The following is a 23,345-nucleotide window of genomic DNA, read 5'->3' on the forward strand; positions in this document are numbered from 1 at the left end:
AGCTGGCTTCAAATGGAGGGCATTTGCTTTTCTTGCCAGCCCTTCCCGGAAGGGGACACGTAGCTCGGCCAGGGCTCATTCCCTTCTGCTTTGTGACATGTGTCCAGGATTGAACTAGACTGCTCTGTGGTGGGTGTCCTGTCAATTGGTATTAAATTCAGCTCATCCCATGTCCTGATGCATAATGTGTATGTGGATGAGCAGGGGGTATATGTTAAAAATGCCGTATGAAGAAGGAGAGCAGGCAGTACCTCCTGCGTAGTTACGTGAAACGAGCCACCCGTGTAGGCTCTGTGCTCTGCAGTCTTCATCACAGACGTGGTTCTAGGTCTCCCGTGGGCGAGTTTCTGTTGGCTGGAGGAAGGACGAAGACGTGGCTGGTTGGTAACAAGCTGGTGACCATCACAACAAGTGTTGGAACAGGCACAAGGTCCCTGCTTGGCCTAGACTCTGGAGAGCTCCAAAACAGCACAGAATCAAGGTAATTTTGGCTCCCCTTTCTGGGTCTTTCCACCTAACAAAGGCACTGAAACCACTGTTACAGTGCATCTTTTTAGGTTTCCCTCTTAAAGGAAAATGAATGTCTTATTTGTCCATTTGACTGATTGCTCTCTCAGTATCATCAGTATCCTCTTTCTCCACAGCTCAGACCCTGTTTTGCAAGTGAGACAAACTAAAGAAGCACCAGCAAAACTGGAATCTCAAGCTGGGCAGCAGGTTTGCAGAAGCTCCCGCAACAGAGTCCGATCCATGTCTGGTAAATTCCTGTACTGGAGTCTTGCTGCCATTTCTGGGGCCGGGTCGCAGGCGTAGGTGCCCAAGTGCCTCCTGAAGGATTTCTGAACTGTCTGAACTGATTTGAGAGGCTGGACCTGTCCGGTATTTAATAGCGGGCAGACAGCAGCAGCTGCTGGCCTTGGGGGTGGTGGTGCTGCTCCTGCTTGCCTCTCCTTCCAGGAAAGCTTTGTGATCAGTTAAGCAGTGAGCACTTGCAGTGAGAATCACCTGTGTTTATCTAATCTCGTGGTTTCTAAGACAGACGTGGAAGGTAAAGGTCTCCGAGGTCTCTGTCATGGTTTAATCCCAGCCAGCAACTAAGCACCACACAGCCGCTCGTGTGCTCTCTCCACAGGGGAGAGGATCAGAAGGGTCAAAGTAAGAAAACCTGTGGGTTGAAAGAAGAACAATTTAATAATTTAAATAATAAAAATTTTAAAAATCGATAATAATACTACAATAGTAAAGAAAAATAAAATAACGCAAAGAGGGAGAGAAATAAAACCCAAGAAAAACAAGTGATGCAAATGAGAAACAATTGCTCACTACCAGCTGATGGATGCCCAGCCAGTTCCTGAGCAGCAGCCCCCGAGCCAGCTTCCCCCCTAGTTTCTGTGCTGAGCGTGATGTCGTATGGTATGGAATATCCCTTTGGGCACCTGGGGTCAGCTGTCCTGGCCATGTGCCCCCCACCCCAAGCTTCTTGTGCGCCCCTGGCCATCTCGGTGGCACGGCAGCATGAGGAGCTGGAAATCCCTTGACTCAGCTTAAGCACTGCTCTGCAGCAACTGAAACATCAGTGTGGGATCAGCGTTATTCTCACCCTAAATCCAAACCACAGCTATACCAGCTACTAGGAAGAAAATTAACCCTTTCCCAGCTGGAACCGGGACAGTTCCCAACGTTGTGTGTGCAGCTGCTAGAGGAGCTTAAAAGATCTATTCCTTCTGAGATATTTTTAGTGGTAACTAAGCATGGCTCTCCCTTCTGGTTTGTGTCTGTCTTGCTAGGTGGTCATGCCTTACGTGTTGGTGCCTTAGACAGCTCAGCCTCCCATTTTCCCAGTGGCTCAGCTTCCCAAGGGACACAGGGTCCTCCTGCTCCTGCATCTCGATCAGAGAAGACTAATCCTGCTCCACAGACACCTCTGCAGAAAGAAAAAGCAAACTTAGCTGCGTATGTCCCGCTTCTGACGCAAGGATGGGCAGAAATCCTAGTGCGCAGACCCACAGGTATCTTTAGCGGGGTGTGGAGTGAGTTCTTTGACTTGCTAAGAAACCAGAGCTTGGGTGAAGAAGAAAAATCCATATTTAATTGTAAATGGATCTCTTTAGTGCTTACAGCTTACACATTTGGTATTTGATTTTTTGAAATCACTCTTTAGTGTATTAAATCTGCAGAAGACCTGTGAAAAGATTGAAGCAGGGGCTTAAATCTGTATGTTAAGTAAGCACTGTTACAGAAATGGAGCCAGATAATGTCAACCCTACTTCACATTTCCCATTTTTACACTGCTCTGTGGTCTTTTTTGAAAATCTGTGCGGTGTTTTAGCTTCCCATGCTAGATTCGAGATGAGTGAGGCTTACGGCTAGAGCAGCTGCATAGTTGTGCCTGCTGTTAGGGAAGGAGTAATGACTTATTCATGGTCAGAATTCTTGAGTACTGGTGTGTTAAACAACTTTAACAGGGAATTGTCTATTTCAGCTGAAAGTTGCTTCATGAGAAAGAAACTGACCTGGTATCGTTAATTGCAATACCTGAGTGTTTGGGATGCCTTTTGGGAATCTGCTGTAGTAATGAGTTACCAATGATGTTTTTTTAAGAGCTTGGGGTGAAGTACAGAGCCCTGGGAGCTACTTACTGAAAATGGGAAATCAATCAAGTGATTCTGCCTAATGTCTGGAGAACTGGGAACTTGGTCCGTTTCGATTTTTACTTGCAAAATCCAAAACAATTTCTACTTTTTTCAATGTGAGTTTTAAAATTTCTGGAGTTGGGAATACTTAAATACTCTTCCCTAATTTTTCTTACCAGGTAACACAAGCTGGCTAATGAGTCTGGAGAACCCGCTCAGTCCATTTTCTTCAGATATTAACAACATGCCCTTGCAAGAGCTCTCTAATGCACTCATGGCTGCAGAGCGTTTTAAAGAACACCGAGAAACGGCTCTATATAAATCCCTCTCTGTCCCCTCCTCCAGCCTGGCCACCGGGACGGCCAAACCATCGCTTCTGCAGCGTTCCAACACAGGTGAGGGATGTCAAGCCAAGTAGCGTGTCCAGTGTAGCCTGTGTCAGTAGCCTGTTGAAAGTCCATTGAAGTTTCTGGAGGTCTTTTAGAACAGTAAAGTTAGTAGCATGAGGAATAAGATAGCAATGGGAAGGGGAATCAGTTCTTGTCTTAGAAGTTTTTAGTGAAAAATTCCCGTCCTCCTTGCTTCTGATGCTTCATCGGAAAAGTACTTCTCTTTCTTAAGGAGAAGAGAGGACTGATGGAGCTTCTTTGGAGGGGTGATGTGTCTCCTGCTGTTTCCCAAATGAAAATGAACAAAGTCATGGATCCTTTCCCTCTTCCACCTGTTCGGGGCTGATGTGGGCATCCCACGTGTGGATGGATCTTCCCATGCAGTGTTTCCATTTCCATTCGTCTTCAGCACGGGAGTTTGTGTCGGGCACTCGGAGCGCTAGGTCCCTGCGAGAATGGCCTGCTACAGACCTTGCCACCAGGGTCTGTTAGTTGCCACTGTCTTTTACAGCACGAGATACAGAACGCAGATTCTGCTGGGTGTGGATTTACACACCTCTTAAAAGGACTGTAGCTTTCAGGCTGGTGCAGCTGAATTTTGATAGCTTTAGATTAACACAGTGGCCAGGGCTTTTCACTGTATTTACTTCGGTGCTAGTTCACTTCTGAAAGAGCTGTTGCTGTTGGGGGGTTGGTGTTGACCAACAGCTAAGATTTTTTTAAGCTTTGTGTAATCCCTGCTCAAAGCTCTTACCCATAATATCCAACACCTGGGGCTCTCCGCACTGCTGGCACTATCAAACCTGAGCAGTGGTAACAGCAGACAAGGCGTTTTTGGGGAGGTGGCATCAATGGTGCGGACTGTTTGGAAAGCTGGTACAAATGGTGGTTTTCAGCTTTGTTTTAAACAGGGCAGGATATGATTTTAGGATTCGGAATGTGTAAACACATAATTAGAGTAAAAATAAAATTATCACCTTTAAAAAAAAATAATCTAAATTCTTATCTATGAACACTTCTTATTACTCCTACAGATTGTTGGTGTATAGGTGCTAACTGATCAGTTGAAAGAAGCACCCACCTGAGTGCCACTCCTGGGCAGTCCAGGAAAATAATTTTGGCCCCATTCTTTTTAACACGGTTTCTAGAGTAGACTTGCTGGAGCTGAGTGGCAAATGGATGTTTTGAAGAAGTTTTGGTGTCAGACTGTCATATGCATGTTGTTCTTCCTCTTTAGAGGTTAAAACTGTGAATCTTTATCTATGTTTCTACTCTTCAGATTCTTCTGTGTGTTTAAAAATGACCGTTTGCCAAAAATGCGTAGCTCAGGAAAAGCTCAGACTGGTTTCCTGTGTGTGCTAGGGTATCACTAAGGAATTTTCTGTTTCTAAAACTCACAAAGATGCGTTCTTCAAAGAGAGCAGTTTGAGTCTACATTGTTTGAATGTGTTTATGCCTCCTTATTCATGTTGAGACCTTGTACCCTTAAAGTATCCCTTTGGCATCTAGTGAGCTTATCCCAGCTTGTTCTTTCCTTTTTTTTTTTTTTTTTTTTTAATTTATTTATTTTAAAATAGGCTCTTGGTTACATTTTAAACTCTGTGCTTTTTAATTTTATTTTTTTTTCATATAGTCTCTCCTTCCTTTTGATGTAGCTGCTCACTTGATTTCCCTTTGCAGTGGCCTCTTTCTCTTCCATGTACCAGTCCAGTTGTCAAGGGAAGTTGCACAGGAGCATATCCTGGGCAGGTATATTTATATATCTTTAAGGGAAAAAAAAAAAAAAAAGTATTGCCATAGCGGAACACCTCTGATTCATAGAAAATGTATCCCTCATACTTCATTTTCCCCTTCCATGTCTCCCGTCTATACCCAGTCTCATTACTCTCAACAAATGGGATCTTGACTAGCATGAAGAAGTCCAAGCCAGATCCAACATTTGCAAGTGCAGACAATTTCTTAAAGCTTCTGTTTTAGCTGGGGTGGATTGTGAGTCATGAGGCACAGTGTTAAATGACCTGTCAAAATGTCTGAGTGACTTGATTAATTGAATGACTTATTTTCAGCTTCATTTTACAATTGGCTTCGTGTTCTGCTAAATGTAAAAGTTCCCACTTCTGAGAACAGCATAGTATGCTACAGGACAAGCTACCCTGAAATGAAATCCCGTGCTACTCAGCCCACAGGAATCTGTCAGAATTGGACACAGAAAAGATAAAAGGAGCTGATACATATATCTGATACATATATATATTTATATATATGTGAATTTTGACGTTGTTACAACGGATGCTGGTTAAAAGTTTTTTAAATAAAGAAAGAAGAAATATATTTCAAGAGAAAACCTGCTAAATTCTAGCTTTTTCAAGGCTCTTTAGTACCATAAAATCTTTCTCTAGTAAAACTGATTTAGTAATTAAATGGAGATCAAATTGCATACCTTATGAGCACAACACCTGCAATGCTTTGATAATCTGCAGTGCTTTGTGATTTTAATTAGAGGGTTGAAATGTCTTTCTGCCTTCTTTCCTTCACTGGAAAATTCTTTGTAGAGCAGCAGGGTGTTCTTAACTGCTGGTTCTTGTTGACATAAGCCTCTTAAAGCAACACAAAAATGCTGCAGTAAAATATTTTTCTGTACTTCTCTCTGCTCATATTATTCTCTTCCCACCTACAGAATAATTAGTGAGTGCTTGCATTATTTAAAAACACCAGCAATCTTGGCAGTAGTGTAAGAGCTAGGGCAGCTTGGAAACACTGGGTATGTGCAGGTGTGTTCTGGCTTGGACAGCTAACCAGATCAGCACGTTGTTTTGGGGTTGTTTTTTTTTTATTTTGTTTTATGTTTTTTAGAAGGTATGTGTGTGCAATGCTAACTCTTAATTGCTTCTTTGAAATAACTTTGGTCCTGCGAGCTGAAATCAATCCAGGAAAAGCTGCTTTAGTGATTTCTTTTTCTTTTTTCTTTTTTTTTTCTTTATTTTGCTGATTTTTTTGTGTGTGCTAATTTATTTTTTATTTTTTTTTTACTTTGGAAAACAAATCTTGGCCTTTCAGATTGGTCTTCCAGTCCCCTTGTGTGCATAATGGGAAGCCTCCTGTTCTCCAGCCTTTTCCTCAGGACAAAAAAGCAAGGCCAAGAGGGGCCTTTGGTCAGACTCATCCCTGTGGTCAGGGTCACTGCCTGGAGTAGAGACAAGGTTAAGTGCTGCGATAACCTCCTCCAGATAACCTCCTCCACCCTAGGCAAGGCTTCAAGGAGCTTTCTTGTCAGCGTGGTTTCATTAACCATTTGTCTGATCAGATGCCACATGCAGGTTTCCCAGTACTGCTGCAGTGCATGTATTACTTTTGCTCTCGTGTCCTTTCATACGTCTAGGGCTGAATTGTTTTGCTTCTACTGAGACATACCAGAAAAACTGCCAAACTGCAAGTAAATGGCTCCTTGTAAAATTTCTTATCTCCTTCTAGACCACTACAAGGCACAGGAGCATTGCATTTCAGTACAAGAAAAACTTAAATTTTTGCCCCCTCGCATAGAACTGATGTCTTCACTGCCTGGATAACGAACTTTTAATGCTAGTCTTGTACTTTCTTACATCTCTGTAGTTCCTGTCTGTCCTGATAACTGAGCATTGATGTACAAGGTCCCATTTCCTCATTCTGTCCCCTGCTTGTTCATCAGTAACAATTGGAAACAGCTGCACTTATTTTGGCCAAAGCAGATGCAGCCCTTTGCTGTGAGGGTAAGGTGATCAGTTATTCTATGCAGAAAGGGGGACCAGGAGCAAGTCTGACATGACAAGAAATCAAAGAACCAGAGCAGTCATTCAATGTGGCCTTCCGTTGAAATCCCGTAGGGAAAAGGCTGGTACTTCAGAGGAGAGGATGGGGGCCTGCCGGTCTGTGCCTCTCTACAGACTTCAGTTCTTCTGCCTTGTGTCTCGATAGAATCCGCGGTGGTGCTGGAGGAAGGGAGCCCCTCAGAGGTGGAGCTAAAGGAGACCGAGTTCCCAGCTGAGTCTCCAGAGAGCGAGGACATTGAGACTTCATGCTCTGAACAAGTCCTGAGCGAGGAAAGGTTTGGTAAACCCCAGGAGCCTTACAGCAGGGTAAGAAAAAACAGGTTAAGCAGTTGTGTCCTCTGTGGCAGCCCCATCTTTAGCCACACGGGAGAAATGCCCGTGCTCGGATGAGTCCCTCTTGGCACCCTCTGAAACAAGTCACTCATGGTGCCACGGGGTCACGACTGAGAGTGGGGGTGGCCTGCGAGCGATGCCCGCAGAGCGGTGGCAGTACCTGCCTGTTCTGTGCAGCGGCGCAGCCTGCGCTGCGTTGTACTTGGCACCTTTCCGCTCGCCTTTCGCTGGAAGTGTCGGGGTGCCTCGAGCGCTACTGTTGTCAGCTTTTATTTTGAGTAGCAGGAAAACTGTTAATCTTGGTTTCTCCCTCTTTAAGTCCTCCTCAACCTCCAGCCAAGAAGAAAAATCTCTGAAGTCGGAAGACCTGGTAGAGGGTGGAATTCCCATCGGGAGAGTCCTGCCGTCAGAGGACGGCCGAACACTGGAGGAGCTTTCCTTCCAGCCATCCCAGCCGCTCAGCAAGTCGAGTTCTTCCCCCGAGCTACAGACGCTGCAGGAGGTCCTCAAAGATGCAAATGGCAGAGAAGTAACAAGGAGGTTGAGCACAGAAGTGAAATCCAAATCCCAGTCTGGGAACCTGGAAGGGGAAGGACTGGGCAGTTGGCTGGGCAAGGGGGAGGACACCGGAGTGACTGGGTCAGGTGGCTTGGATGGCACCGGTCCTGTCACCTCGCCTCGCTCCCCCTCCGGGCACCGGCCCCGAGGGTACACCATCTCTGACTCAGCCCCATCAAGGAGGGGAAAAAGGATCGAGAGAGATGCCTTCAAGAGCAGGACAGCAGCCTCCAATGCTGAGAAAGTACCTGGGATAAACCCAAGGTGGGTGGAGGGGCTGGTCTGAAGCTGGAAACAGTGAGCTCAGAGCCGCAGCCATGGCTGGATTCGTTTGAGGGGGTCTGCTGGTTTTGTGGGATCTACAAAACTGTATCTGATTAAAAAGAAAGATTAATTACCTGTTTTTTCAGGAGCTGATACAGACATGTTGAACCCACTACCACCAAACTAACTGATTTAGGAAACAGGTCACTTAAATGGTGAAAGAAATACATAAATAGTTTCCTTATGTTCTTTATCCCAGGTTAGGGTCCAAATGGACATGTGGCTTGAGTGCAGGTCACCTAGAGTTAATTCTGCTGTGACCAGGATGTATTTACTAGTTTTGCAGTTCAAGAAATACAATGTGCAAAATACTAAGAAGAAGGAAAGGGGGTGTCATAGTTGGGTTTTGAACTTTAAAACTGGTAGTTGCTCAAAATTGCATTATGTGACAATCTTCACCTTACTGAGGGCAGGTAAAATACACGTCTCTAAAACAGTTTTCTCTGCTAGCCTAGAACTGCCCCCATAGCTGTGAGGCAGGAGTGCGTTCCTACTCCTCCATTCTGCATAAAGTTTGCCTTTTGAACGGGGAATTTGCGCAGCTGCCGCTGCTTGACATAACCATTGTATTTTATGACGGGGTCTATTACAAACTGCAGGCAGTCCAGGTACCTAGTGTCTCTAGAAAATGAGTAATACTCTGTTAGCATTTTAGTTGCCTCTGTTTTTAATTCTGTACATAACGTTCTTATATACAACAGCTCAAAATGGACGTAATTTTTATGGTAACAAGCCTTTTTCCTCCCTCTCTCCCTTAGCTTTGTGTTTTTACAGTTGTACCACTCCCCATTCTTCGGCGATGAAAACAACAAGCCCCTTTTGTTGCCAAATGAGGTAGGCAAGGATTTATTTATTTATTTATTAATTCTTGCAGTTAATTTTTCTAAGCTCATTACTTTTTTTTAACATAAATGATAGTAATGAACATCCAGCTCAGATGATGTGATTTAAAGGCGTTTCCTACGAACAATGCTACAGGTGGGAGATATTCTGTACCCCAGCCCTGGCGGCTCCCGCTTTATGGCTCTGGATTGAATTTGAGACATTGGGAGATTGTGCTGGTGCCATTCCAGAATCCCAGCCAGAAGGCAGGATGATTTGTGGAGTTTTGGGGCTTGCTGGTAGGAGTGCCGGCTGAGAACTGAGCATCGGGTGATACTGGCAGAATGTCACTGGGCAAACCTGCCAGCCCTCCATATAACCGGGAGTGGCCAAGGAGCTACGGTCACATGAGAAATTAGTCATAAACTTCCTGGAGGAGCAGTGCTGGAATTGGGGGTCCTGTGAACTGAGCACCACAGACCCCCTGCTGATGGTTTCCCCTCACTTCAGGTTCGGGTGGTCAGGCTGTAGGGAGCCTCGGTGAGAGGAGGTGATGCCTTGGGCTAAAAATGTTCTCCAGAGCAAGGCACGTGATAATTTTTCATGCTTGGAGCTTAAATGAAGATGCGATGTAATTTGTCATGGCAAGCGCATCTAACCCGTGCAGTTTGCCAGATCGATCTCATCTGTAGTACAAAACCAAGGAGGTGTGGTGGCAGATGCCATAAGCACTGCTCTGTACCTCGGACTGATGATGTCCTGTGCCCTTGCAGGACAGGGTTGGGCAGCATTTGTCAAGGAAGTCACTAGTGAAGGTCAGGAAATTGTGCTTACTTCATTGTCCTGAAGGGCTTTTAGGGAGGGCAGTGCGTGTGCAGAGGTAAGTTTTTAAAGACGTGACCGATGTTTTGATTGTAGACGTTTGAAAGATCGGTGCAGCTCCTGGATCAAATCCCTTCGTACGACACACACAAGATCGCAGTGCTCTACGTTGGAGAGGGCCAGGTGAGTTGTGTGCAGACGCATCAATCCTGCAATAGTTACATCTGCACAGAAGGCCAGGGAGTGCTACTGCAGCTGTGAGATTTGTCCTGCTGCTGCAGTAGCCTGCCTTTTCCTTAGTTTCTTGCACTGAAAATCAGTGCCTGCCTGAAGCCCTTCTAGGAGGGTAATAACCATCACTGGTGCTGACTGAGTGCTCTCAGCGCTCAGTGTGGGACTCCCATGTTCTTACTTCCTAGAGTAACAATGAAATCGCAATTCTGTCAAATGAACACGGATCCTATCGCTATACGGAGTTCCTGACTGGGTTAGGGAAGCTCATTGAGCTCAAAGACTGTCAGCCGGATAAAATTTACCTTGGTGGCCTGGACGTGTGTGGGGAGGACGGACAGTTCACCTACTGCTGGCACGATGACATTATGCAAGGTAAGGTGGCTGCAGAAGCTGGAAGTGGAAGGATGGTCTCTTCTCATCTTGAGACTGACCTGCCTTCTGCAAACAGTTTCTTTTCCAGGGATGTGGTAAAGACAACCTGGGGCTTTGTTCTCTTCCCGTTCTCTCTCTGGTATCTCTGCAAGCCACATGTTACAGTTTGGGAGAGGTGCATATACCTGCCTTACTTACTCTACAGCAATTTTAAAATAGTGTGCTTTATTGAAGGTTGATATGGTTTGGTGTAGAGGTTTGTAGAATAAGCTGTTTGTTCTTGAGCTGCTGTGAAGGCCGTTAACGGAGGGTAGCGTGTACGTGTCAGAACTGCTAAGCGTTTCTCTGAAGGACAGTACTGAAAGCGGGAGGGTTGTCATTACTGTGGTCACTGCTAATTGAACTGCAGCATTACCCAGCTCTGGCAGCACCAAGCAGTGCAGATACCATCCAGGATCCAACAAGCTATGATGAACTTCCCAGGTTTTTCATACAGTTCTCTGCATCCCGTACGTAGCCTGGTTCAGCGGAGCAGCTGCAGGTTACTCACTGTGGCCCTGGTGCTCTGCAGAGCTCAGTTAGGGGAACTCCTGGTTTAAGCTGTTTAACTCTTCCTCCTCAAACCAGCCTCTGCTCACCGTGCTGCTGTGGTCACGGGGGAGACCCCCGGCAGCACTTCGGCAGTTCCCCGTTCGTTTCCTATGAGGAGGCAGCTGGCCGGCGTGACAGCACGCTGCTCCCAGTGTGTGTGGGGCACACGCTGACAGCCGGGCCCTTAATGCACTTTGCTGAGTGCGGTGCTGGGGAAGACTTGGCAGGGCAGGATCTAAAAACTGGAGGGAGCAGAGCTTTCGGGAACTGCCTTTTCGCTGGCCACTGCGCTCCGTGCTCCAGGTACCACTGGGGCAATCCAGTGGGACTGGATTCAGCTGTCACAAATGGGGACGAACCTATCGAGGGGGCATAACTATTTTTTTATTATTGTGGTGCTGGTACTGCTTTGTCTTCCAGAAAAGTGCTGCATGTTGCCCACCGCTGCTTGCAGCACTGCTTTCCCAGGCCAGCCTGAGGATTTTTCTGTTTCCTCTTCAGCCATTTTCCACATTGCTACTCTGATGCCCACAAAGGATTTGGATAAATATCGCTGTGACAAGAAAAGGCACCTGGGGAATGATTTTGTCTCTATCATTTACAATGATTCTGGAGAAGACTTTAAACTGGGAACAATAAAGGTACAAGATCTTACTTGTGGGTGTGTTATGAAACAGGCGCGTGGGTGGTTGTAAAACCTTAATCTGATGCGTGTTATCTTAGCAAACAGTGTCGAGATCATGAATGGAGGTTATTTGCCTTGGTGGGTTCACATGTGTGTTTATGGCATTCACAAGTCACGATGGCTGCTAGTAAAATGTATATGACCGTTTTATCGTTTTCTGACCAGGGTCAGTTCAATTTTGTGCACGTTATCATCACACCGCTTGACTATGACTGTAACCTGGTGACTCTGCAGTGTCGGAAAGGTAGGAATCCCTCCAGCCTTTGTTCTCAGGCTTTCCCGTATTGGTGGTGCAATAACTGCCTTCACTTTGCAGCATTTTTGTGTTTCAAAAGTAAAAACTTCCAGGAGAAACTCTCCGAAAGCCATTTGCTGCCCAGTTATGCCTGGATATGTCCTGTTCATGTATCTTCCCCAAGATAAGAGGTATCTTCCCGTTGTACCACTCACACTCTCTTCAGACTTAAGACGAAGTGCCAGCAGAGCAGAGCAGGTCCCTCCAACAGTTGCTTGGGAATACTGGAGGAGAGAGGAGGTGGAGGTCCCTGTGGCTTTGGCCTCTGCTGTCCTTCCCGGCACCACAGGGCCCGATACTTGGGAACTGGTCACGGCTCCGTGCGAGCTCAGCAGTGCTGGTGCAGTGAGCTGCAGGGGCGTTTGCTGTCCTCTGATCAAAGGGGCACTTCTGGGTGTCTTGCACTCACGCTCTGGTTCTGCGACGCGGGCCCAGCAGTCTCTCCTCAAACCTTTACGGAGCAGCTGGAATTTGGGCACCAGCTGTGTTAAGTTGCAGCGTGAGTTCTGTTACAATTAGAGCCGTGGAGCTGGATGGAAAGGAACTTCTGAGGTTCTGTGATGCAGTCCCTCAGGTTTATGTTACATATCTGTTTAGTTACTTGGCAACCTTTGGCTTGTTCTTAACTGTCTTACAAGGGGTTTTTTTCTTATTCTTTTAAAATAAAGACATGGAGGGTCTCGTGGACACGAGTGTTGCCAAGATCATCTCTGATAAGAACCTGCCCTTTGTGGCCCGTCAGATGGCCTTGCACGCTAACGTGAGTACCCCTGAGCTCCCCAAGACCTGCTGTCTTTCAGCTGGTGTCTTAGTCCGTCACCAGCTTCCAAGGAAATGAGTAGGGCTTGTGAAAGCAAATAAGTAAGTTTTCTGCTTCAGTTATTGCTGTCAACCTTTTAAGTCAAAGTTAGTACGTAAACAGTTATAACTTAGAGCTGTATTTCAGTTGCTGTCAAACTGTACTGAGATGTTCTGTTCATTTTATTGCTGTGGTTATGTTAATGTGCCTCCTCTCATTCCCTGCTTCTCCCCACCCTTCCCACATTAGATGGCGTCCCAGGTTCATCATAGTCGGTCAAACCCTACTGACACCTACCCATCCAAATGGATTGCAAGGCTGCGCCATATCAAGAGGCTACGGCACCGGGTGAGTAAAGCTGGCTGTTCTGCGGCTTTGGAACTGGGCTCTGCCTTACAAACAAGGCACGCTAAAATCAGCTGTCAAAACTTGCCGAGTAAGAGGAGTGATACATGTGTGAAGGTTAGAATCCAGCCCTTGTGGGAATGACAAGCGTAGCAGTGTAGGTCTGGACATGTGAGCTTCCATCCCTGGTGGCAAAGGGTTTGGGAACCCCGGTATCTGGACACAGAGCTGCACCCACTCGGCCCTGTGCTAGGGAAGGTGGGACAAACCTGCGTGACCTGTTCCGCCCTGCCCAGAGGGAGTTTCAGAGAATGGAGCTTACCTGTTCTCATTTGACTTCCAGCTACGTGAAGAAACCCAGTACCAGACCCCCGGCCTTCCCCTGCAGATGCATCCCTCTGCTCCGACAAAGCCCCCTCCCCAGATCGCCCAGGACCCTCCACCCACCTATGAGACCGGCCAGAGGAAGCGGCTGATCTCCTCCGTGGACGACTTCACCGAGTTCGTGTAGGTCCCAGCGGGTCGGTGTGTGCTCTGGGACGGACGAGGCAGCGGAAGCGTTTTACCTGCGTGCTGGCTCCGTGCGGCTGCATGGACAGAGGAGGGGCTGGCAGGCGCGGCGTGGCTGTGCTGCTTGCACGTGGACTCGGCATTGAACCGCACCGGGAGGCTTGAACGTTTCACTGTCTCAGCCTGCCACTGTTGTCGGATGAGGACACTGTATCCCCAGCGGATGCTCCAAGAGAGGACCAACTCTATGTGTTTTGTTTTTATTTGGTTTGAGCTGTTTCAAGGCTTCCATCTCCGATGGGAATTTTCCTGCAGAACCTTTCTTTGGACTGCTTCCACACCAGCGTCTGGTGGAAGCAGACAAAGTATGATATTCTGCAGTTCATCAAGTAGTTGGAAGATGCAGGAATTTTGATGATTTTATTGGGAATGAAATATGAAGTACTGAAAATTCAGTCACTATTTCTAAGCACCCTGGAATCCCAGCTCCTCTCCCAGCCTCGGTGCCTCTCAGCACTTGAACTCTTCAGGCTCAGACACGTTCTGCTGCCAGCTCTGGCAAGAGTTAACTTGGGTTCTCGGGTGACCTGCCAGATGCTGCTTAAATTCCCAAGGATTCGTCTCCAGTTAGAGAGATTCACAGCAACCCCTCCTCGTTCAGCAGAAACGATTTTGCTGCCAGAAGTAACACAGAAGAGGGGGGCAGATGCCACTTGGCCGAGCAGCAGAGCGCTGGGCCACAAGGTGCTTGTGATGACCGGCCCGAGCTCCCAGGCTGACTGCAGGGATCCAGCCCAAGGACAGACCTGGCTTCCAGGTTCACCTGCAGGATTTCCACTGGTTGCAGCAATGCTGGGGTAACTCTCGTCCTTCTCTGTGCACCCAGTAAATCCTTTTTTGAAAGACTATTGACATGTCTTGGGGCATCATCTCCGAGCGAGTTTTGCCTGTTGCACTAACGCATAGTGACAGTCTCCTCCTGGCACCTCGGGAACGAGCGGCCCTGTCCGTGCACGCGGGTACAGGTGGAACGGGATTATGTAGCCCATCTTGTGGTAAGATGGTCATCAGACACTACACTACCAAACTGGGAGAAACCATGTAAGCTGGACTATACTGTGAGTACTTTATCTCCTGCTCTGTCAATAACTGGGAAGCACGGCTTTTTGGTACCAGATAACAGCAGCGCCCTTGCGATGGCGATGAAGCAAGTGCAATCTGCACACGGAACTGTGAAGTGGCAGGCGAGGGGACTGAAGTGATGCTACTAGCTTGTGCAGGGCTGTTTGGGAACTCTAAGTGTATGTTGTGTTTTGAGTGTTTCTAAGTCATAAAGGAAATAAAATATTCTTCTGGTCAGTGGGTTCTTGCTGGCCTGGGAAGATTCTGACTGTTTTGTAATAATGTAAATTCCTTTCTCCTTTTCCCCTTTCCATTTTCTGATCTGTGTCGCTCATATTTCAGTAACCCAGTGCTGGACGGGGTGCGATACCGGGCTGTGTTCCAGTGCCTGCGCTGGGGATGCTCCCTTGGTTCAGCTTCAGGTGGCCCTGGGACAGGGGCCGCCTCTGTCGCGCTACCCACCCAGGGGAGCCAGAGCAGCCGCGTGCCCTCGCCGAGGTTTGTGCAGCCGGGGCCGAGCGAGCCCTTGTGCCACCCTCCGCCGGGCTGAGGCTCCTTTACGTTGACTGCAGAGCCCTCACGGACAAGCTGATGTCATTAATTACAAGTAAGAAAGTGTCTTGCGCCGGAAACCTTAATGAAAATTCTGGTCAGAGACAAAGAGGATGACAGTGGGGTGGGGAGGAGTGCCCTGGGAGCAGCTCTGGCAGGCGCTGCTTTGCCTCGAGCCTTTGCTGAGCTCTCGCTGGTGGTGCCGAGTGGGCTGAAGCGAGTGTTAACAAAAGCACCAGAGCCAGGTTATAGCAGTCATCTTTTATTTGACCTTGTCATTTTCTAAGAAACATCCCCACAGTTACAAAATACAATAGTTTTGTTCGCAGTGAAATGCTGACCAGACAGTAACAGGTGGCATACCGGTCATAATAATTTGCTTTGGTTTGTTTGGTTTTTGTAAAAAAAAAAAAGCACTTCTATAAGTCCCTCCCTCTCCCTTTTAAACTAATGGATAAGGTTGTTTATTTAAGCAGCTTGATACTGTTGCATCTTTGTGAGGCTTAAGACAATAAATAAGAAACCCTCTCTTGGTGACTACAAACACAGAAATATACATTCAGGAGTATTTTTTGGCTAGGGCTGCAAGTCAGGTTGGTTGCTGTCGAGGGTCTAACTGTGACTAGTAACTCCGGCTGCAGCTAAGTGCATGTGTACGCGGTACCTTAGCTGGGACAGTGAAGGAACCCTGTGAGTGTCGCTATAGTTTGTACAAATAAATGCTGCGATGAGAACTATCATTGCTCGAAAGCTGTCAGTGGTGCCCACCGCGCGCACGGCCCCGCGCGGAGGTGTTTGGCTTTTCAGGAAACAACTGGGGGTTCCAGAGCTGCTCTCCGTACTTCCAATGAAGGAAAGAAGTAGGGCAGTTGTCTTATCCTGTTTCTGCTCCTCTTTGATTAGAAGAAGCACTTGGTAAGTCAGTCACACGCATCAAGTCACTCACACACACACAGAACAAGCTTGGTAAGAAACGGGCACCTGGGAACAAAAATCCCGGTGCCTCACTTCGGGAGCATCCCGGTTACACCGCCCGCTTGCCTCCCGTAGCTTATTCAAGGCTGTTGGGAGCAGTCGGGCCCCGGCTCGCTGCTGCCTCTTGCCTCTGGCTCTCCTCCCTGCGCTCAACTCCAATTAGTGGCTCTTTTAAATGGGCACAGTCAAGCCGTGAGGGTGGGGAGGTGCTGAGACCCGAACTGTGGATCTTGAACTGAACTTTTAGGCTCTTGAAGATGCAAGAGATTTCCAAGACCTGCTTGGTTCGTTTAACTCGCTGAACGCTCTCACATGGCCCTCGGGGTGGCTGGAGCTACACACGCTGCTCCGCTGCAGTGGGAAAGGGGTGCAGGGGTGCAGCGGGGTACGGAGCTAGAGGTTAAAGTGGCTGTTCCGGTGCAGTTGTGCTTAGATCTCCCATGTAGGAACCAAAAGCGAGTAAAAGCCGGTGGCCCACCCAGCAGCACGTGCCAGCGAGCGCCTTCCTACCATTACTCTCCTTTTTCCATCACTTTGTTGGCCAAAAAAAATCCTGCGTGCTTACCAAGCGGGGCTAGGAGGTGAGCAACTTGTTTTTGTCTGTGAGTAGTTGCTGTTTACACAACTCAGTACTTCTCCAGTGCCTCTCCTTCTGAGGCATAGCTAGAACGTCAGGAACTTTGGCTTTTTAAGGACAGAAGTAGAACAGAATTCCTGCGTTTCACCTGTGCCTGTGCCTACCTCACCCAACGGGCTTCTGCTTTACAGCTCTGGCCTGCCCAGCCCCGGGAGGGCGTGCCGGAGGGGTGGCGAGCTCAGCAGCTGGATGCAACTGCAGATGTGTGCCCAGCGCCAGTATCAGAGCCGCAGTGCCACATCCCAGGTGTCCTGGTACATCTCACAGCTGCTCCTCTTACTGCCTTAAGGGTTTTCGGACATGGCTTGCAGGCACATGCACCAGCATTGTACCCCTGTCACCAAAAAAAGTCACGGGCATCTACCAGAGCCGAGCCTGGTGGCTGTGCTGCCTGGGTAAGTAAACAGGACCAAAAACCCCAAGGCAAATGGTTTTAAATCTCTGGCTTGAAAACCACTTTTAGATAGCAGAAAAGCCGTGGAGCAGATGGAGCCGTTTGTAAAAGGAGGAACAAATCGCTTCTACCAGCAGCCCTGACGCCAGCACTGCGGCCCTTCGCTGCTGTCTACCTGCTCCAGGCACCTGCTGCCACCGGGCCGGGAACCTCCAGCTCCCACTGCCGCGCTCTGGGCACTCCTGTCATCTCCTCCTCTGCCGGCCTTTCCTTCCCATTACGAAAGCTTCGCGGTTACCAGAATTAGTTTTCTCCCCTCTCCTCTCTACTTCCCTCTGTGCAATCTGCTCTTTCAACAACCTCTGTGGTGACCAACCACCATCTCCCTTTCAGCAATCTTCAAGCTACAGCACACGTGTTTTCTCCTGCTCCCATCCTTCTGCAACCTTTCCACAGCCTCTGTCCTTCACATCGACTGAGTTTTTCGAAGGCAACTTCCACCAGCCCCAAAGCCATCACACAGCGCACGCCGCGTCCCTCCGTCCCTCAGGCGCCCGGAGGCACGGGAGCCCACAGCCAGCTGGAATAAAATCTTTAAGAGCATCTAACGCAGCACGGCAGAAGTGTTGGGAGCTGGATGGGGAGACGGGGGGATGTGATGAGCCATGAGGTGACTGGGGAGACCCCTCTCTCTGCCCAGAAAGGTCCCCCCTGCCAGGACCACCAGCGTCAGAGGCAAGACGCAGACTAACCCACCCCACGGCACCGCCCGCCTGGTCTCGCTGCCTAACGGCTTCCCTCCGGCCCTCAACATTCCCAAAGCGTGCAGCAGCCTCTGGGAACACCCCAAGGAGCACACGCAGGGCTTCCCCGGCCCCGCCACGCTCCGCTCCACCTGCACTGACTGGCCCAGAGCCAGCCCGGCCAAACCTCAGCTGGGAGGAGAGCACACGCACCACATGCACACAGACACCTAATACTTTATATACACGGGACATTCCCAGGAAGAAGCACTTAATACATCCTTTAAATAACTCTGACAATAGTATTCTGTCTCCTATCTACATGTTTCAAACACTTTACCAATGCTATGAAAATATAGCAAACATACAAAAATATATACATTTAAAATAAACCAAAAAAACAAACCACCGTATAAATTACTTACAATATACATAATGTGAAGCGGTGATGAACAAGTGAGCGCAGGCCCCAGGGAGGCTTCAGCTGCTGCTCAGCACCCCTGGCACTGCAAGCAGGGGGTGCCCCGCAGCGCAGCCCCTCCCCAGCCGGGCACGGCGAGCACAGCCCAGCTGTAGCCCAGCGCACGGTGAGTCCTGGGGAGCTGTGGGGTGGCAGGGCTGGAGGGACCCCCCAAAAGCTCCATTTGGGCTTCACCTGCCTCCCCCTGCGCCTTTGTGCTTCTCGTAGGGAAGGTGCCAGGAGGCACCGGCACGGCTGCCTCAGGCTGGGGCGTGCTGGGGGCTGCGTTCACTTCATCAGCGCTTGCTCATTTCAGTTTATGATTTAAACAAACAAACAAAAAAAAATACTGCTTTTGTGATATATTATCCCGTTCTTGTTAGATCGCATGTGTCATTGTTAGCTGAGGAAAGCATTGTTTAAAGTGCTGGGCAGTACATACGAACAAGTAAACCAAAAAAATACATATACTTACGTCAATACATTCCTTGGATTAGAAAAGCCAAGCAGCCAGCAGCACCCACACCCCGTGGGCTGCGGCGTGGGGGCGAGGGCGGGTGGGCAGGGCGTGGGTGGGGGACCGCAGTGAAGCCAGCACGTTGGCAACCCCACGCTCAGAGACAGCCGAAAGCGCCCCAGGTCTCCGCACCCCTCGGGCTGCGGCTGCGGCTTGTTATCCCCTCCGACCTGGCCGGGCAGCAGGGCTGGCAGCTCGCTGCAGCTTCCAATGTCATTGGTCTTAAATATTGGATTTCTTTAAATACAAATAATAGTACCAATTTCTGGAGGATAAAAGTAGCCAATACTGGAAATTAACTGATCTGGGTGTAGATATCATTTATCTATATCTATATATATTTATGCTTAAAAAAAAAGGGTTAAATATCTTCTCGAAAGCTGTAGCTTTCCTCCACAGTGTGCCTGGTCGACAAAAATCCAAGACTCAATTCAAACCTTCAAGGCCTGGGGCTCTCCTCTCCCCCTTTCCCTCCGGCACAGCCAGTGGGGAAGGGAGGCGAGCTTTGTACCGGTCACCCTGTGCCAGTCCCCAGTAAAGTGTCCTTGTGACAGTCACCATGTGCAGGCTGTCTGCAGATGGAGCCATTTCAGAGACAACTTTTTAATACTGCCTACGCTAACGGATTTCCTGCACACTGACCGTGCCCTGCACAGCCGCCCCCACAGTGCTGGGCACCACCAGCGGAGAGGTCAGCACACCCGATGGGGACGTCAGGCCCGTGGAGGATGGCAGCGGTGCCACCCCGGTGCAGGCAGCAGCCCCGTGCACCCCGGCAGGCACAGCCGCCGTGGCAGGAGCAATCAGAAGCGGCAGCTCCTGAGGCTCCAGGTCTGCAGGGAAGGCACAGCCCGCCCTTTGCAAACCGCTGCCAGCTCTCCGAGGCACTGCTCCCCGCGATACCCAGCAGGCCACCTGTTACTTGACAGTGGGGTGCACCCTGTTCTTGGCCCGGAGAGGCCGTTTCTTCTTCACCGCCGGGGCCACGGCGGCGTAGGGTTTGTGCGGGGGCAGCACAGAAGCCGCCATGCCGACGCCTCTGCTAGCTCGAAGGAGCCGGCTGGGCACAGAGCCCCTGGTGCCTGGTGGGGCGGCAGCAGAGTGGGGGGACAATGGGGCGTCCCGCAGGGGCTGCAGGTCCGTGTTGGAGGAGGTCTCAGGCGAGGGCCCCTGCTCTGTGCTGCCCGCACAGTACCTGCTCGGGACATCCTCAGACACCTGGGTACCCCTCCTCCTGGAGCGGCGGCTCTGAGAGCCCTCCAGCTGGTGCTCGATGCGGTACACGTCCTCTGTCACCTGGTTGACCCGGTCAAATTGGGCGAGCAGCATCTCAAAGAGGGAAAGGAGGCGCTGGATGTCAGCGTCCACTTCCAGGCTGTCCCGGGTGCTCAGCACGAGGCTCAGCCCGTCCAGCTGGCTGGAGGAGGTGGAAGCCCAGGAGCTGTCAGATGCAGCGCTGGGAGTGGGGCCCCGAAAGGATTTGGAGTCACTGGAGTCTCGGGAAGGCAGCGGCTCCATCCCTTCGAACCTCACCTTGTGCCGAAACTGGAAGAGAATAAGGGAGTGCGGGGCGGGGGGGGGCAGTTATTTCAGGAGCTGGGAAGTGGGAGTGCTGTGCTGTGGCACTGTGTCCCGCTCCACACAGCCCCAGGGCTGCTCCCAGCCCTTCCTGGTGCGCCAGGCCATGGCCCTGACCTGGGGACAGACCCCAGACAAAACCAGGTGGAACCGAGAACTGGCAGCCGGGCCCTCTGCAATGCCCCATCGCTACCCCAGCCCCTGGGCCCTCGGGAATGGCCGCTGCTCCAGCCCTCACCTGCCGGAGGAACCCGACTGAACAGCAGCGGGAAGCAGCCAGAGGCAAAGGGAAGGCTAAGGATGGCGGGCATCAACACTCTGCAAACCTCTGCGGCCTGCCTGCCACAGGGCCCCTTCCCCACGGCATCTCCCAGGCTGTGCTCACCTCCTTGGCTTTGCTGAAGCCCATCCACATTTTCAGCCTGCGCATGAAGAGCTCCACCATCTCGTAGTCCTGGGGCTCGAAGGCAGGGCGGTACAGCTCAAAGTGCATTTCCCGGTAGCTGTAGATAAGCACCACGGTGAACAGCCTCAGCACAATCCACGCCTCCAGGATGATGTAGCTGGTGCAGAACAGGCAGTAGAGGCCCGAGGACTCGGGCAGGCAGGGGCGGAGGGTCCCACTGCCCCGCAGCATGGCAAACAGCAGCAGGAGGCTGCTGCCAACGCTGCGGAAGGACTCCGAGGAGGAGGAGAAGAGCTGCAAAGGGGACATTGGAGATGTCGGGAGAAGGGATCAGTGGCAGAACGTTCCCCTGACCACCAGTACTCACTACCCCACATTACAAGGATAAGCCCTGAGGAGTGGCCCACAAATGGGCTGCGGCGGGGACAGCCAAGACGCTGCCCCTGGCCAAAGGCACCAGGCCCGTGGAGACGAGCAGCCTGGGCAGGCTGGGCACCGGTGCTCCCAGAGGGCCCAGCAGGCTGAGGGACGAGGGGACACGCGACCCCGGGCAGCCCCCTGCAAGACGAGGCGGGGACAGCAGGTAGTTACCAGGAAGCCGAGCTGAGCGTAGGCCAGGATGAGGACGGCGAAGGCCAGCCCTGCAGCAGCCAGCTCCTTCGCCGACTTCCGCAGGGTTTTCCCAAACACAGACCACTGCCTGACAAAACGCAGCTGCTGGGCAGCCTAGGAGCAAGAGAGAACACGGTGTTACAACATGGGCCCATCACAGAGGCTGCTGGGAGATCCTTCTGGCTCAGGGAAGGGTCTTTCAAACATCTCTACAAGTCTGAGAAATGCAGACTCTGGCAGAGCAGAGGACATCCTAGTCAGTGGGCTCCTTGCAAACAAAATCACCCCATCAGCCACACTAGGCTGAATTAATTCCCCAAGGGAACCAAGGGCCCAGAGGCTTTAGAGACCCGAAGTGCTACAGCAGAGATGCACGTGGCATCGCTGCCCACCACCTCCGTCCTGCAGCTGTCTGGATGTGGCAGCAGCCCCATTGCATTCTGTTAGTGCCTGGCACAGCAGGACCACAGTCTTGCATTGTTTTTACTTCAGGGCCTTTTGCTGCCCCTGCCACAGGACTATGCGCAGATGACAAGCTAGCACAGGAGGATGGAAGCACACGTCCCTGCCCAGGTGCTGCTCCCACCCAGCCCTCTCCATACCTGCACAGTCAGAAGGAAGAGGAGGGACGCAGCCAAAGTGCTGAAGATGGTGTTGAGAAAGGCCACCTGGTAGAAGTTGGTGAAACCCTTGCGGTTGTTGAGGTACTTGAGCCACTGCTGGTCGGCAAGGGTGGCTTGGCTGAGGTGCACCACCACGGTGCACGTGGTGAGGAGGATGAAGACCCACTGGCCATAGTTGCCCCACAGGGTGAAGTAGGCTCTGCCTTCCTTCTTGATGGACAGCGACTCAGACACCACGAAGTAGACCACAAACATCATGAGGAAGACCTGGGGGAAGAACGGAGAGGTTACCAGTGAAGAAGAGGGCGACGTTTGACTGCTGTGTTGCACCAGGGGACCCTGCAGCACCCCAGAATGGCAAGACTCCCATGTACTAGGCTGAGCTCTGCCATCCTAGAGCTGGAGCATGCCCCCGAGCCCTTCCATGCCCTCCTCGCTCACTCAGTGCCTCGCTCCCTCCATCCCTAGCAGTGAAGCTCCTCAAACCACGTCCAGTGCGCTGGGGGCAGGGTGGCAGTGTGCAGGGGAAGAGGGCTCTGCTTACACTGAACCGTGGCCCAGGCAAGGTCTCTGGGGACATGGCTCAGCTGGCTGCTGTCCCCGCCGAGGACAGAACAAAAGCCTCAAGATCCCACAGCGACATGCGTGAGTCCAAGGAAGCAAAAAGGCTGAGACAAGACCAACAAGTGCCACCAGAGAGGAGGAATCTCCTTCCCTTCAGTGGTGCCAGGGATGTTTTCCGTCTGCTATCCAGGCCTGGAAGCAGAGCGGTGACAGGTGTGGAGACAAGTGGCCCCAGGCAGGGGAGCTTTAGCGCACAGTGACTAACGCTGCCCTTCCGGGAGCCCAGGCAATGAGTCCCCAGAGCCCTCTGTGTAGTGACCAAGAGGGAAGAGGAGCACAGAGGGGAAGTAACACACTGACCATCATGAGAAGCTGCAGCGTGACACCCCTGCTGAGCCGCAGCAGTGGGAAGGGGCTGATGGTGACCGTGGCGATGGCCTGGCCGGCCCCCAGGAACTCCAGCTGGAGGGTGATGGCAGCATGCAGGTCCACGCTAGGGTTATACTGCATCAGCTCCACAAAGACTGCCCGACTCCTGTGAAGGGAAGAAGAGCAGCTCAGGGCACTGGGACAACACCAGCTCTGGGCTTCGGTGCCACTGTTTTGTAAGATCACAGATCCTCTGCCCCTGTGACACTCCAGCA

The 23,345-nt window shown here is 50.6% G+C and overlaps 2 protein-coding genes across 9 annotated transcripts in view; one reads left to right on the forward strand and one right to left on the reverse strand.

The window, feature by feature from the left end:
* The window catches only part of TSC2 (TSC complex subunit 2), a 34,610-nt gene extending 19,702 nt beyond the window's left edge, over positions 1 to 14,908 (forward strand). For 5 of the 8 annotated variants that reach the window (XM_040589971.1, XM_040589969.1, XM_040589970.1 and 2 more), the window contains 15 exons: positions 329 to 481; positions 645 to 757; positions 1,788 to 2,009; positions 2,813 to 3,028; positions 4,703 to 4,771; positions 6,974 to 7,134; positions 7,481 to 7,983; positions 8,802 to 8,877; positions 9,784 to 9,870; positions 10,107 to 10,293; positions 11,386 to 11,525; positions 11,735 to 11,813; positions 12,533 to 12,624; positions 12,913 to 13,011; positions 13,352 to 14,908. In XM_040589971.1, coding sequence (XP_040445905.1) covers positions 329 to 481; positions 645 to 757; positions 1,788 to 2,009; positions 2,813 to 3,028; positions 4,703 to 4,771; positions 6,974 to 7,134; positions 7,481 to 7,983; positions 8,802 to 8,877; positions 9,784 to 9,870; positions 10,107 to 10,293; positions 11,386 to 11,525; positions 11,735 to 11,813; positions 12,533 to 12,624; positions 12,913 to 13,011; positions 13,352 to 13,519 — 2,365 coding nt within the window. In that variant the 3' untranslated portion in view covers positions 13,520 to 14,908. The remainder of the gene's footprint in view (positions 1 to 328; positions 482 to 644; positions 758 to 1,787; positions 2,010 to 2,812; positions 3,029 to 4,702; positions 4,772 to 6,973; positions 7,135 to 7,480; positions 7,984 to 8,801; positions 8,878 to 9,783; positions 9,871 to 10,106; positions 10,294 to 11,385; positions 11,526 to 11,734; positions 11,814 to 12,532; positions 12,625 to 12,912; positions 13,012 to 13,351) is intronic. The other 3 variants (XM_040589972.1, XM_040589973.1, XM_040589977.1) reach the window with 1 other exon arrangement.
* A 688-nt stretch (positions 14,909 to 15,596) lies between these two features.
* PKD1 (polycystin 1, transient receptor potential channel interacting) overlaps positions 15,597 to 23,345 on the reverse strand; it is a 98,726-nt gene continuing 90,977 nt past the window's right edge. The window contains exons 42-46 of the mRNA XM_040589968.1: positions 23,062 to 23,236; positions 22,117 to 22,404; positions 21,494 to 21,628; positions 20,882 to 21,196; positions 15,597 to 20,463 (exon numbers count right to left, since the gene is read on the reverse strand). Coding sequence (XP_040445902.1) covers positions 19,837 to 20,463; positions 20,882 to 21,196; positions 21,494 to 21,628; positions 22,117 to 22,404; positions 23,062 to 23,236 — 1,540 coding nt within the window. The 3' untranslated portion in view covers positions 15,597 to 19,836. The remainder of the gene's footprint in view (positions 20,464 to 20,881; positions 21,197 to 21,493; positions 21,629 to 22,116; positions 22,405 to 23,061; positions 23,237 to 23,345) is intronic.

Source organism: Falco naumanni, chromosome 4 (assembly GCF_017639655.2).
Source record: "Falco naumanni isolate bFalNau1 chromosome 4, bFalNau1.pat, whole genome shotgun sequence".
NCBI classification, from domain to species: domain Eukaryota; kingdom Metazoa; phylum Chordata; class Aves; order Falconiformes; family Falconidae; genus Falco; species Falco naumanni.